The sequence below is a fragment of the Plodia interpunctella genome, chromosome 29, assembly GCF_027563975.2.
Source record: "Plodia interpunctella isolate USDA-ARS_2022_Savannah chromosome 29, ilPloInte3.2, whole genome shotgun sequence".
Classification (NCBI taxonomy): domain Eukaryota; kingdom Metazoa; phylum Arthropoda; class Insecta; order Lepidoptera; family Pyralidae; genus Plodia; species Plodia interpunctella.
In genome coordinates this window covers 3,327,433-3,341,957 of record NC_071322.1, presented here as the reverse complement: position 1 = coordinate 3,341,957, position 14,525 = coordinate 3,327,433, and the positions used below count along the sequence as shown (strand labels likewise).

Here is a 14,525-nt window from a genome sequence, read left to right as displayed (position 1 = left end):
ATATTGCATGCTATTGTTTACGATGAATTAGTGTTTATATTGTAATATTGTGTTACTTTGTAAGAGAGAAGTACTTGGTTTTATTAATTTATTCATTACAAACATAAAACAATAATACAAATATTTTTCTCTTTATAATATTAGTATTTATGTGTTATTCCAGGCTATATTCTACCCGTGGACCTAAGTAAGTACCAAATTTCATTATAGATTTCGCGTGAAAGAACACAAATCGTCACAAGCTTTCGCATTTAGGTATACATAGATTTAGGGATTTATAATTTCTAAAATTATCATGCGGTGGTGTTCTATTGGTTAAAATGCGCCTGGGATCCGAAGTTACAGTTTCGAAGCCTATTCAAACTCATGTACTCTTTGTAGATTTCGATTTTTGATTTTGTAGATTTCGTCGACTACTAATCTTCCGGTGAAGGAAAACATCGTGAGGAAACCTGCCACTCTAGTTGACAGTTTATCATCTAGTGTGTGAAATGAAGGCGATGGTATGCCAAGAGTGTCCTTGTGTGTGTTTCGTTTCACTTTTATTTATTTGTAAGTTATTTATTAGCAAGTTTTCTTTTTATGAGATGCACTTTATCGCACCACAATGATATCTCTGTTTGGTCTTGTGCCATTGGTGTTAAGTCCCCTACTTGTACATGTTTTTTTTTGTGTATTTTGATTAAATTCCATCTAGTAGTTTTTGCGCGAATACGGACAGACAAAAATTTGTATTTTTGTCTGTGTAATTGTAACAAAAGAAAAAAAAATGTTTTGGCTTGTATTGGTCCCATAATTTTAATATCTTCTATGTATGTATAGACATAGCCCACTTATAGTTTTATTATATGTATGTATATGTTAATGTAGTCATACAGGTAAATCTTAGTTTTTTCAGAAAATCTTAGGATTTACTGGTATGGGTTGGTAAATGTAAGGATTTTTAAATAATTGACGATTTTTTCGGGCTGTTGCCATTGGAATTTAGTATACCTATGCTAGGTTTTGCTAAATGGCTGGTAAATATTGGTTTTGGGAATAAAACAATGATTAATTCTTATTAATAATTTATTTTTCAGTCAAAACCTTACATATTTTTATGTAGGTATCATAATTGTGAGAGTAATTAATTAACTAAGTAGTTAGTCAAATCCTTAGCTATTTTAAATTATTTTAATTTGGTAAGTATTTTTATTTATAAATGTTTTTAACTTTTAAAGGTAATATTTTAAAGGTAAGGTATAACCTTTAAAATACTTCTTAAATAGTAAAAAATAAGAAAAGTAAAATTATTTTCTCAACATTTACCGTGTCTTTGATGTAAATCTTAAGATTTACCAAGTGAATGGTGGTAAAAGTTCGAATCGCAAAATTGTTCGGACTTTTATCATTAAGAGTTGGTAAATCTTAGGTTTTATTGGAATATCTTAGGATTTACGAAAGTTCGTGCTTTTACAGTAACATATACATAGCTTGGAATTTAAGGACTTATAGATACGTATAATATATATAAAAAACAAATAATTGCCATTTAAATATATTGAATACTTGATACAGATAGCTTTTACGTATACGTGACACACATCTACTGGTACAGCTTCTCAAGTGAAAAAAATTAATTACGGCGCTGTCTCCTGATGGCTGGCTACACTGGGTGTTTATCAACCAATCTCGACTATTCTATTTCGTGTTGCAATGTCAAAAAAATGTAGCTCGTTAATGTTTCACAACTACTATTATGTCATCTAAAAATGCTTGACAATTTGTGAATTAATACTAAAACTAAACTTAATATAACTAAAGCTGCCCTCTCCTCACAAAATTTTCGAAGTTCTGTCTCATCAATAAATCCCTCAATCTCTCCTTATTACAGTCTTCTGTTAAAACCGTGGGATTACATTGGACTGGAATTTCAGTCCTCCGCGTGCCGCAATCTAAGACCAACTTTCTTTTGCAATGCGCGTATTTTTCCATTCGTTTCTTTTTCTCGACAAGCCTATCCATTATTCGAGGTAGGACTAGTTTCTTTTCAGCTAAATTTGGCCCTTTAGTATAATTAGCTAATACTTCATCATCAATAATAGCTCTTTTTCTATATTTCTTCTTATCTTTTGGAACTGTATCGACAATAAACACCAATTCATTTGTGTGCGAGCTTGCATAAAAGTCAATAGGATTGTAATATTTCAATACACTGCAGAAAACTGTTTTGCTTCGTAATAAATTGTCTATATATTGCCGTATTTTTTCACGAGACAGTGAATGTTGAAGACTTTGACATGGTAATATAATTTGAGTTATATTTCCGAGATTAAAATCTTCAATTCTATTCCTCTGCTGTATTACACCAAGATCTTTTGGCATATCACTATTTATAGCAGTAGTTTGTGTTTTTGGTTTCGGAATTTCAAATAAGTTTTGTTTAGTCTTATTAATATCTAATTTAGGTGATGCATCAAGTTGGTTTAAAGCTGGTTTGTTATCAGGCGGCAAAAAAACATTAGTTTTGGTTCTGATTATTTTTGGTAATTCATAATCTGCATTACATACATCATTCTTGGTATCTTTATTATTTTTTGGAATTTTATTTTCAGTTCTGATAAATTTTAATACGTCCAAATTTTTAGCACCGTTTATTTTAGATATATCATTACTAGTACTTCGTTTATCATTGTATATTACTAATCTGTGATTTATATCCGATACAAGTTCGTCAATGAAGTCTTCGTCATCTCTATCATTTCTATGCTTAAAATAATTTGTTTTGTCATAATAATCTTGACAGTCACTCGAGGTTGATGTGCTGGGTCTATGTTCATACACATGTTTCAATTCTTCATAACTGTCATGTGCATCTGCAATTTTTGCTGTTGCTCCGTCATTCGTGAAACTTTTTAATTCTAAAGGATCGAAAATGTCAACAGATTTCTTTTGTAACTGTAAATTAAGAGGGTTTACTGTTATATCTTCATATAGATCTATAATGCTCAGTTCTTTTTTACTTTCTTCTGTGTCAGATTGCTTTGGTAAAATTATTTTATCAATAGATGCTCCTGCATCAAAATCTATAAGGTTGGTCTCTTCTGGATTATCATCAGTATTATCCTCTTCTTTAGACTTCACTATAACAATAACTTCATAGTTTTTTATCAATTTCGGTGGGATGATATTGGTTATATCAATTGGATCAGACTTTTTAAACGTGCCATTCATTATGTGTTTTGTTATCTGGAAAAGAAATGAGAATGCGTTAATATTTTAATTAGTTTGCTACATAAATTAAATGAATACTGAAAACTGAACTGTCTGATTTTTTTTAAAGACAAAATGTGAAATGCTTTGATTTCTCCACCAAATAATCTAATCTGATGTATAATTAAATTAAATTTATGAGTAAAACAGGCGTGTAACTAGTTGTCCTCTATGTTTGCTGTGCCCTTGCCGGGTGCCACTCGTATTGTACACTATACACTGCCACTTGTATTGTACACAATAAACTTATGCATGTAACCAACATATACCATTTTTTACTTGCAATACAATCTGAATCTGAACATCATCTCTGCTTCAATTACAGATATATTCAGTTAAGGGGCACAAGAAATGCTGGCTTGATGTCGTCAAGGATGATATGCGTGCCAATGGCCAGACAAATAAGGATGCCGACGACCGTGCGAAGGCGAAGAAGGGACGAATAAGTAGGTAAGCGGATTTAGTAACGGGTTTGACGCTCAACGGCCGCGGAAATAAACAGAAAAACGCTCTGACGAAGGAGATAGAGAGCCCGTGGGGAGAGCAGTCAAAGGATATGTGGTGACATCTATCACGTCACAACGCTGCTGAAACAGAAAGCCGGTCGAGCATAATCACTTCGTTCCCGCTACAGGGGGTGACCCCGACGTGATAAAAAACAAAAGTGTATATAAATGTCCGAAAAAAAGACTGTGGCTCCTTGGACATCGTCAGACAAACCATTATCATTGTCTAAATAGCATTGTTATGAATTACACCTACATACTTACTTAATCGTAGATTAACTAACCAGATATACTCAAAACAAGAGAGTGCGCAATAAAACAAAATATTGTAGCCATGGCCAAGCCACCTATAATTTATTTATGTTTTTTACTTTTTCACTATTTAACTTCATCATATGCGGTCGTCCAAATCAATAGGGACTTCATGGCAGCTGGCATTAGGTCTTTATTGCCGTTGTTCGAATACAAAACAACGACAATAATGTCCTAAGTGCCGGGCGCCATAGGGTCCGGGCGCCCTTTTGATTTGGACCGCCGCATGTTTGTAAAATCAAATTTAAAGGTCCCAGCGGAAAATCAGCGCCGTGGCTCATGCCACAGCACAAAGCTGAGCTGGAAACTTCATCGGCTATGATCTAATTTTTGTTACTTACTAGCAGCCCGTCCCGGCTTCGCTCGGGTAAAAACATAATAAATTATACATGTAAATCTTCCTCAGGAATCCTATCTAAACTGCTTGAAAATCCGGGCAGTAGTTAAGGAGTTTATTGCAATTAGACGCGGCAAAGGACTTTGTTTAATAATAGGTAGGTATGTAAGGATAAATTGTAATGATTTGCATTTTCTAGAATATGTGATAATAACGTACCTACCTACGCGTGAATACTGTCCTGATAAATCGATATCTATTGGTAAGTACATTATAATAAAACTAAGTGAGCTACTCTTTGTCGCGTATCACATACAGGTTTTCACAGTCGTATAGCGGATGATCTAACTTAAAATCTGGAAGGGTATTCGTTATCGCGATTCGACGCTTAGAATCAGAAATTTATGTTATGGGCAAGATATAAACAAAGGCGATGCCGCATGCAAATACTAGTTCTTAATAATTCTGATTTATTGTTAACTGATCTAATTCAAATAAATAAATTAAAATACCTACAAAGCTGCTAAATGCTACCAGCCTTCATGGAAAATTCCTCACGGCGATGCGACGTACTGGACGTTTTTTTATTTATAATGCTAAGTTTTTATGAAAAAAATTACTTTTTAAATTGAATACCTACTTATGTAAATTGAATTAATTAAATAAAAAATAAAAACGATCAAGAGCGAGTTAGGCCCGCGCACCAAGGGTTCCGTACAAATTTGTAAGATACCTACTACCTACCGGGTACCTACTCCTTCATCAAATGGCATCGCAATTCCAGGCCAGCGAAAGCTTACTGCTCATGGCAAAACTTCGAATGGAACTTTTGAATCGAAAATTTTAAATGGGCATTTTTTTAAACGACCTACAAATTACATACCTACTTTCGAACTTTTCTCTTTATCTACCATTGTTAATGCTAACTTCATGCGATTTCATGATTCCAGGTCAACGGGAAGTTGACTTGCATGTTTCATTTTTTCACAGCTTGATGTGGGAGATATTTCATTTAAATTTGAACTTTATAGGTAGGTATGTGCACACATTACTGAGAAAAATTACCTTGACCAGACTGACAACATAGTAATAAGGGTTCCGTTTTTACCATTTGAGGTACGGAACCATAAACATAATTAAATTTAGGTACCTATTTGAATTGAATTAATTGTATATTTGCAACGCTACGCTGTTGTCGATCGGCTCGTAGGTGTAAGTGACGTAACCTAAACAGATTTTATTTTTTCAATACTAACCTTTATGTCTATAGCCGTAAATGATAGAATAGAGTGAATGACCACTGTAGTTATTTTAATGTCGATGCAAGGAGAGATATCCACTTCTACATCACTTGTAATGTCTTTAATATTTGCACATTTTTTCATTGATCAACTGAAAACACAAACAATAACAAATATATAACTAAAAACACTATTGCTTGAGTGGACTTGAAACAAGAAACCAAGAAACAGGGATAAAAATGCGATGCGATATGATATGAAACTTGTGTGCATGTGTTGTGCTTAAACATGAGTGCTGATCGAGGTTAAATCGATTTTATGTAGGTACCATCTATCCAAAATTATGTTCGTACTTACAGATTATTATCACATTAAGTATGTTTTGATTTTTTAAATATATTACTAGCTAGATGATAGGTAATAATGATTTATTAAGTTTCTTACTAAGCACAGCTCATATCAATAAATAAATACATAATAACAAAAATAAATAACATACTGTTACAGAGTACTCTATAGTATGTATAAGATGCAACAAAAGATGCCACGTACGTAACAATAGAAGCAGGTACTCTTTCTTCTTCTATTACATACGTGCATCCTGCTCGATTGCAACGAGAAGTCACACTATCAAACAGTGCAAACAGTGTATATTTATCAATCTTGACCATATTCGGAATTGCAGTGGTAAAAAAAAATAGTTTGTTAAAAGTCGGTTTTCACTTTCTTGACATTTTATAATATTATTTTTATTTAAACCTACTTTAGAATAAAATTGCTGTTGGATGATATTAGCATGTGTTTTGTGCAATAAACATATAAATGGTTTTATATCTATGGAATTTACCCAATATCATTACAATGATTTAATATACTTTTTAAAGAAAGTATCATAGAAAATATCTTGATTTTGATTCGGCATCAGGTTATAATCGTATTAATCGCATCACTAAAAGCAACTGTCAAAAACAAGAGCATTTTCTTATTTTGCAAGCTGTCAAATCGTTGAGGTTCTTGACCGGTCGTCGGCCGGATTTTACGGAATATAGATAGATTTTGGAGTATTTTTACTTTTATTTATTAATTTTTCACGTCAGACCTTTAAATATACTCTTGTGTTTTGTACAACGTCCTTTTGGCGATGTGAGATAAAGGGATTTGGTTTCATCAAGCCGTTCAAAGGGTATGTTTTTGTTATAAAATAGAATTAACGATAACATCACTTAGAATAACATTAAACTTGATATTCTGATAGCCGAGTAACTTTTACAAGTAAATAATACAACGATCATAAGAAAATCCTCTAATACAAACCTAATTCTGATTGGTTTCATGTGTAAAGTATTTTGTAATACCTACACATCAAAACCGAAATGTAATGTATGATAGTTGATGCTAATTATCACGCCATAAATCTCACACCCATTCATATTATGAAAAGTCCTCATGTCGTATCTGGCTATATGTTATATACACGATATCAGAGATAAATTCAAAACTACTAAAATAAAATAAATATATAGGGACAAATGACACAGATTGAGTTAGCCCCATTAAGCCATGGAGGTCGTCATACCATACATACTAGGCGGATTTGTGTATGGTTTTCACCAATAGATAGTGTGATTTCTAAGGAAGGTTGAAATGTATAATTTATTATTTGTTATGGGTTTGGTATTGGTTTTATCTGAGAGTAGACAGTCCGCTAGTAGCTAAGTGAGAGTGGCATGTAATTCCACCTTAGGACCAGTTCATAACCTTCCGTGGATGTCATTCACCTGAAGGACACAAAACCATGATTAATGATGTCAATGATTGATCACAGAATAAAGACAAAAATGTTAATCACATATTTAACTTATATGATGACCTCTATGGTCTAATGGTCATCATGTAGCACTGCTACATTGGACATCCCGGGTTCGAGCCCCGGTCAGGTCAACCTTTTCAAATTGACCTGGGTTTTGAATATTTTTCTATATAAATTATAGAATATTGTCAAAACAGTGGTGGTGTAATGGTTTAGACACCTGCCTGTGGATCGAAAGGTCTCAGGTTCGTATCCTACTCGTGCCATATGAGTTTGTATACCAATCTGACTCATTTATAGTAGTTTTCATACCACAACTTGCTTCCGGTGAAGGAATAACCTGCACACTGGTAGACAGTTTAGTTCCCTAGTGTGTACGTGAGTAGATGGCGGTAAGTAGTCGTAAAAGTCACATCAGATGCTTTTAGGCGACTTGAATAAAATCTGACACCAGTGTTAGCAATAACACACTCGATATGATGATGATAGAATATTGTTGGTATTAGTGTCCCATGTAACAAGTGTCAGACTTACTTAATCTATTGTGATTGGTGCCTATTTATCTATTAATTGAACGCTTTGTCCAGATGAGTGAGAGCAGCTCCCGGTTCACGCCGGCGGAGGGCGGGGCGCGGCTGGCCGCGGCCGCCAGTGAGCGCAACGTGCTGGCCGTGGAGTACCCCGCGTTCGTGTCTACGCGGCTGGTCTACGAACACGCTTATAAGATTCGCGGGTGAGTTGTCCTTGTGTGTTCCGGATAAACAATTGTACAACGAGCAAAAGTTAATATAACATGAGTGGTTAAACATGAATGTGTGGTTTAGACCATATGTCTAAACCACACATTTCTATATTTTATTTTGTATAGTCAGCATATAGCGCATAGCATTCTTTTAATTGTAAAATTAGTTCACGTTTTTCGCCACATCATCGCGAACGCGTACTCACTATACGTTTTATCATTTACTCCATTAAGTTTCTAGACGTTCAATAAATCCCTGTTCTATCAATATCATCTTTCAATTATCAATGAACTCAAGGTGTCCCGTACATCTTAATGGTCCTTCGAGCCGGTCCTTAGGTAATCATAAATGAACAAAATATATTGGTATTTTTACTAAAAAAGCCATAATTATTGATAAATATAATAGATAATACTCAAAATTAAAAAAAATCACAAAAAAATTTATGTATAAAATTGTACAACAAGCTAAAGTTAAATTAAAAAATTTTAAAGCCTTTAATTGTTTTAGAATACTTATCTCGGCATCTGAATTGAGCCCTTTAATTTGATACCCATGTTGTAGTATAAAAAAATATTTTTCACTAATAATAATACATAATCAATGGCATCGCACAGCGCTATTGTAACGTTTTTTAAACGTAACCTATGAGGATATAGATAAAAAGATTCAGTAGCTAAGAAGAATGTTACGAATCCTGAAAACAATACGCTTGTTTTGCAGTTGGGTAAAAATGTAATTTTTGCCACAAACTTCTATTATCTTCAACAAAACTAAGAATGTAGTGAATCCTAAAAACAATACGCTTCCTTTGCATTTGGGTAAAATTGTAATTTTTGCCACAGGCTTTTAATCTTCAACAAAATCATCTCATCAAAAGATTATTTTACCAATATCAAGGTTTAAGAATGCCACCTCCACTATCGCAGCTGAACTCTACAGATGCCAACGCAAATATTGCGTAATTTGTATGTGTGCTTTTATTTACCGCAATGAAAATCCGACAATGTACGCGGAACCCGCCAAGTTCTGCGAACAGGGGGCTTACCATCATCTCTTAATGTGATCCAGTTCAGGACCTAAACTGATCTGCATCGCTAAATCGTACCATCAAGTTGACATAACGATCCATTCTAGGTAGTCTCCAAAACAATACGCCGTTTCGATTTCATTCACTTATTTTGCATACAATTCGGCACATTATGGAATGTGCATTGAGAACGTAAACTGGATTCAAAATTCGCGATTCAAAAAAAGTTACTATTTCTGATTGATTACCACGAAAGAAGTCCCACAGACGTGGCGCTACTGTCGCTGAAAACAATGACGTGGTCTATCTGTTATTGATAGTTCCTAGTTTTGCCACCGAAACTCCAACGTGGTACGGTTTTTATGTTCCGACGAAGTTTGTGTTTAGTGTTATGATTATGATCGACAAATTTGTTAGTCTATATTATATTGCATTTATTGTAATTGAAATATTTTATTTTATTGTCTTTTGTATTTACTTTAGTCATGTAATTAACACAAAGATAATAATATACATTTTAATTTTAAGTAACAAAAAAAATACATATTGTTTGCTCAAAATGGTAAGAATTTGATATCGGAACGCAACTCTTGAAACGAGATAAAATATATAGAGATCGTATAGCCTTATCTCTTTCTTACGTTTGGCTGCTGTCACTGGGGTTTACGATTCAGAGACAATTTTTACTTTTTTTATGAATTTCATTCACTCCTTACGATTCAAATGAGACTTTGTTAAGTTGGTGGTACCAAATAACGCGATTCATTTTAGGTTCCTAAACTGAACTGCCCTACAATTGAATCGTTTTGTAATAGTTGATGGTATGCCCCCTGGTTCTCGAAAGTATTGAGCCAACATAAAAAAAATATAAATTAAAAAAAAATTAAATTGATTTATATCTCAAAATATTACATCGTTATCTATAAGTAATACATTGTGATTTTCTTTTAAGCAAAATATGCTTGCTTTACAAAACGTCGCACTTCTCATTAATTATCAACATAAGAATTATCAATTGACCGTATCCTGAAGCAAGAACATCTAAAACAACTATAACACACAAATATATCACTCTCAATAAATCTAGATGATCGCGTACAGAATCACTAGCTGTCTTGCCCCATTGCAGTTCACTATTCGACGGCTGTCAGCGTTCTGTGCACATCGCCCGCGCTTCCCGCGTCGCCTCTATAGCATACGACTACCGCACTCTGACCGACCTGGCCATAGCTAATGCCGTCGCGTACGAAGATGTCTATGATTGGTGCGCTGAGTTGGACAAGATGGAGGTACTGTTATTGTATTCCTTAAGTCTCTCTTCGCGTGTTCCTGGTTTCTAACTAATGGTCACCATGCCAGACTCTTACACTGGAGGTCCCGGGACCGAACCCCGGTCAGCTCAACATAGAAAATGATCTTTTTCAGATTGACATGGGTCTTGGATGTTCATCTATATATGTATATGTTATAGAATATAGTATCGTTGAGTAAGTATCCCATAACACAAGTCTCGAACTTACTTTGGCTAGCACATTCTGTGTGATTTGTCCTAATATATTTATATTTACTAGTGGTGATAATATTTGCAGGTCCTGGTATGCACATCGTCTGTACTGAAGCAGATTTTAGAAGAAGGCGTTATAGAGATTAAAAATCTGAACGTTCTTATCATAGAGAGCTGCCATCTCGTTTACAAGGACGACAATTTGAAATACGTAAGTTTTAGTTAAAGCTAGTAGCTTTAGGCCCGCGGCTTCGTCTGCGTGATAGTTTTATTCCGGGTTGAAAGGTATGTCCTTCTCCACACTTCAAACTACATGTACACAAAATTTCAGGTGATTGGTTTTGTGGATAGACCGTAAAGAGGTAACAAACAAAAAACTAACGAACGAGCAAACAAACAAATATTTTCGTATTTATAATATTAGTTAGGATTGACGACTTCTGTGGAGAGAGTTCTGTAAGAGCCATGCCCCTAACTTTGGCAGTTTCGATGAACATTGCTGGTTTTCATTTAAAAAATGTTTTAAACAAAATGCGCAATGTACGTGAATATATATATTTTTATTAAGGCCAACTGTGTAACACTTAAATAGTACCCAGTCACTATTCTATTTTAAAAAATCATGTTTCTAGGGATATATAGGGTGATTTCTTATACAATGGCATTATTTTGTCTACACGATCAGTCGATGGTACTGAACAACTTTTCGTATTCGGAAGCAACTTTGAAATCACGAAAAAAAAAGAATCAGCTGATCCATACATTTTTCACATCATAGGTATTTAATAGGACCTGCTGATTTTTTTCGCGAATTCGGAGTTACTCCCATACTAAAAGTTGTTCAGAATCATGGACTGAGCATGTAGTCAAAATATTGCCAATGTATTAAAAGTAGACAATATATATATATATATATATATATTGCAATGTGATAAGACAGAGAAATCCTTAAAACTTTTAAAGTAAATACTGAATTAAAATTCTCCGAAAACAATACAAATCTAACAGTCTGTACTTTTCAAAATATAGGTAACTTGAGTCGCATGACAGCAGGATGAACCTATACACTCGAAATGAGAGCGACAGAGATAGATGCATTATCTTCATACTGTTTGATCCTATGTTGTTGTTTATGTAGGTATATTATTCTTGAAGGAATAACCGTTTTTGAAATTAGGAAAAAACGTTTTCAGATTTTAAAACTATACAAGGAATGCGAAGAGAACCAACGCCCTCGGATTTTAGCATTGACGTACCCGCTTTTCTTGGCCAAAAAGAAAGACGACAACCCTGAAACCATAGACAATACACAATCTACAACTGTCAAAGACAATGACAGCAACGAACAAGATGATACAGATAACAAATTGAATGAGAGTTCCAAAAGTGACGATATTGATGATGAAACTATATCTTCAGAGGGCAAAGACAAAACGGACGACATTACGGATGTCGACGAAGAAAATATATCCATAGACAATGATGAGAATAAGCCTAAAGTATATAAGCAAAAGACAATTGAAGATGAGAAGTTTGGGGTGTACGAGAATTACGATGACTTTGATATGTATGAGAAGTTGCAGTGGAAGATCGAAGAGTTGGAGAGAGAGATTTGCTGTCAAATGGATTTGGCCGAAGATATTGATGGCGGGAAAAGGTAAATTTTTATTTTATATATTCAATCTATAGCTGTTGGTGTTGGTGTGGTTCCATCCTAGATTAGGACCGCTCCTTATTCTCCCGTGAATATATAACACTAGTAACTCACCCGGGCTTCGCTTGAGTGAAACCACTTAATAAAAAGTAACCTATGTCACTCCTGAAGGCTTCAACTGTCTTTCTGTGCCAAATTCCATAATAATCGTCCTAATTTATAGATAGATAGATAATTAGTTTATTTGCCACAGACACCAAGGAAATAACAGACAAGTCTTATAATAAAGAAAGAAACATAAAATTAAACAAACTGGTGTGCTGCAGCAAGGGCAAAAGGGCCATAACTCAGCGAAACTTTCTGCACCTTAGTACAGAAACACTGATTTTCAGTTATTGCCCAACATTGTAGGTGCGAGTGTTTATCTTAAACTTAACGGGAAATTTAATTTTTATCATTACAGGTTATCAGCAACACTAGCCAAACCGAAGGAACTGATAATAGAATACGGAGCTCGTCCCAGTACTGAAGAGTTGCCCGTTGCTTATGTAGAGCTGGAGAAGTTCATGAAGGAAACGGTCGCTCATGTTATGGAGTTCCTCAATGATCATCGGTGAGGTTTTAACCCATTCCTCCATATTATCCATTCTATCCTAGCTAATATTATAAATGCGAAAGTAAGTTTCTTTGTTGCCTCTTCACGCTCTATCTACTCAAACAATCTTCATGAAATTTTGCATACATTTAGTTTGAAGTATGGAGAATCATCCTGAAAAATTAACGCGCGCGAAGCAGCGGGCAAAAACTTCCCGGGTTCGATCCCCGGCCGGGTCATGATGGAAAATGATCTTTTTCTGATTGATCCGGGTCTTGGATGTTTATCTATATATGTATATGTTATAAAATATGGTATCGTTGAGTTAGTATCCCATAACACAAGTCTCGAACTTACGTTGATTTGAATTATATGCGAAAGTTTGTGAGAATGTATGTGTGTATGTTTGTTACTCTTTCACGTGAATTATACTGGACGGATTGTTATGAAATTTGATACACGCGTAGAATATAACCTGGAATAACACATAGGGTACCTTTTATCCCGAAATTCCCACGGGAGTGAAGCCCCTGGGTGCAGTTAGTACTACTATATTAATATTCATATAGTTTTTTTTATCTTATCTTAAATATTGAATGAATGAATGAATGAATTTTTATTTAAGTAACAGATACTCATATTTAAATATTAATCTAATCTCATAATATTAATCTACATAACAAAATAATAAATCAAATCTTAGACAAAACTTCAAAATAAACCAATTTAAGTATATAATTATATTACTAAAATTCATCAAGCGCGTTGTCCTACGGCAAAGTGCCGAAAAAGCTAGCAGTTATATAATTTCTCATTTATTATCTATTAAATAAAAGCTAAAATCATTCACTCACCACGAAATCTTAAAAATTACGGAACCAGTTAACACGTTTCGGCGAACTGCTTGGCATTTACTATTGTAATTTTTTGTACCAGGTTCGATCTGCTGGAGATGTACGGAGAAGACTTCATCGATGAGCTGAAGAATGTCCCGGATCCCACGGACGTGCCGAAGACATTTCTCAAACAGTTCCTATATGTTTTGGAGCAACTTGGTGAGTTTATTGACAATTAGCTATGGTAATACGACGACCTCGGTGGCGCAGTGGTAAAGTGCTTGCCTCTGAACCGAGAGGTCCCGGCTTCGATCCCCGGTCGGGTCATGATGGAAAATGATCTTTTTCTGACTGAGTCTTGAATGTTTACCTATATATGTATATGCTATAAAATATAGTATCGTTGAGTTAGTATCCCATAACACAAGTCTCGAACTTACTTTGGGGCTAGCTCAATCTGTGTGATTTGTCCTAATATATTTATTTATTTATTGAATTTTATTTTATTTTTACATTAGAACAAAGTATTTGATTTGAATGTAAGGAAATTTGCTAATTTATTTTTATTCAATACTAGCTTTTATCTGCGGAATTTCTCACGGGAACAGTAATTTTTCCGGGATTCATTGTACCCTATGTTCTTCTCCGTACTTCAAACTACATGTATGCATAATTTTAAGAAGATTGAGTGAGTAGATAGTGCTT

General features: G+C 34.4%; 2 protein-coding genes across 4 annotated transcripts in view; one reads left to right on the top strand and one right to left on the bottom strand.

The window, feature by feature from the left end:
* Positions 1 to 14,525, top strand: part of Dcr-1 (Dicer-1) — a 54,795-nt gene continuing 40,270 nt past the window's right edge. The window contains exons 1-8 of one of the 3 annotated variants that reach the window (XM_053766695.2): positions 1 to 187; positions 3,578 to 3,702; positions 8,046 to 8,191; positions 10,361 to 10,520; positions 10,821 to 10,946; positions 11,929 to 12,392; positions 12,853 to 13,002; positions 13,921 to 14,039. In XM_053766695.2, the coding sequence (XP_053622670.1) occupies positions 8,046 to 8,191; positions 10,361 to 10,520; positions 10,821 to 10,946; positions 11,929 to 12,392; positions 12,853 to 13,002; positions 13,921 to 14,039 (1,165 nt within the window). In that variant the 5' untranslated portion in view covers positions 1 to 187; positions 3,578 to 3,702. Of the gene's footprint in view, positions 192 to 3,577; positions 3,703 to 6,638; positions 6,832 to 8,045; positions 8,192 to 10,360; positions 10,521 to 10,820; positions 10,947 to 11,928; positions 12,393 to 12,852; positions 13,003 to 13,920; positions 14,040 to 14,525 lie in introns of those variants that run through there. The other 2 variants (XM_053766694.2, XM_053766693.2) reach the window with 2 other exon arrangements.
* Positions 1,068 to 5,953, bottom strand: LOC128682148 (uncharacterized). Its single transcript, XM_053766712.1, has 2 exons — positions 5,664 to 5,953; positions 1,068 to 3,228 (listed from the first exon to the last, which is right to left on the bottom strand). The coding sequence occupies exons 1-2, from the start codon at positions 5,790 to 5,792 to the stop codon at positions 1,798 to 1,800; spliced, it is 1,560 nt and encodes a 519-aa protein (XP_053622687.1). The 5' UTR covers positions 5,793 to 5,953; the 3' UTR covers positions 1,068 to 1,797.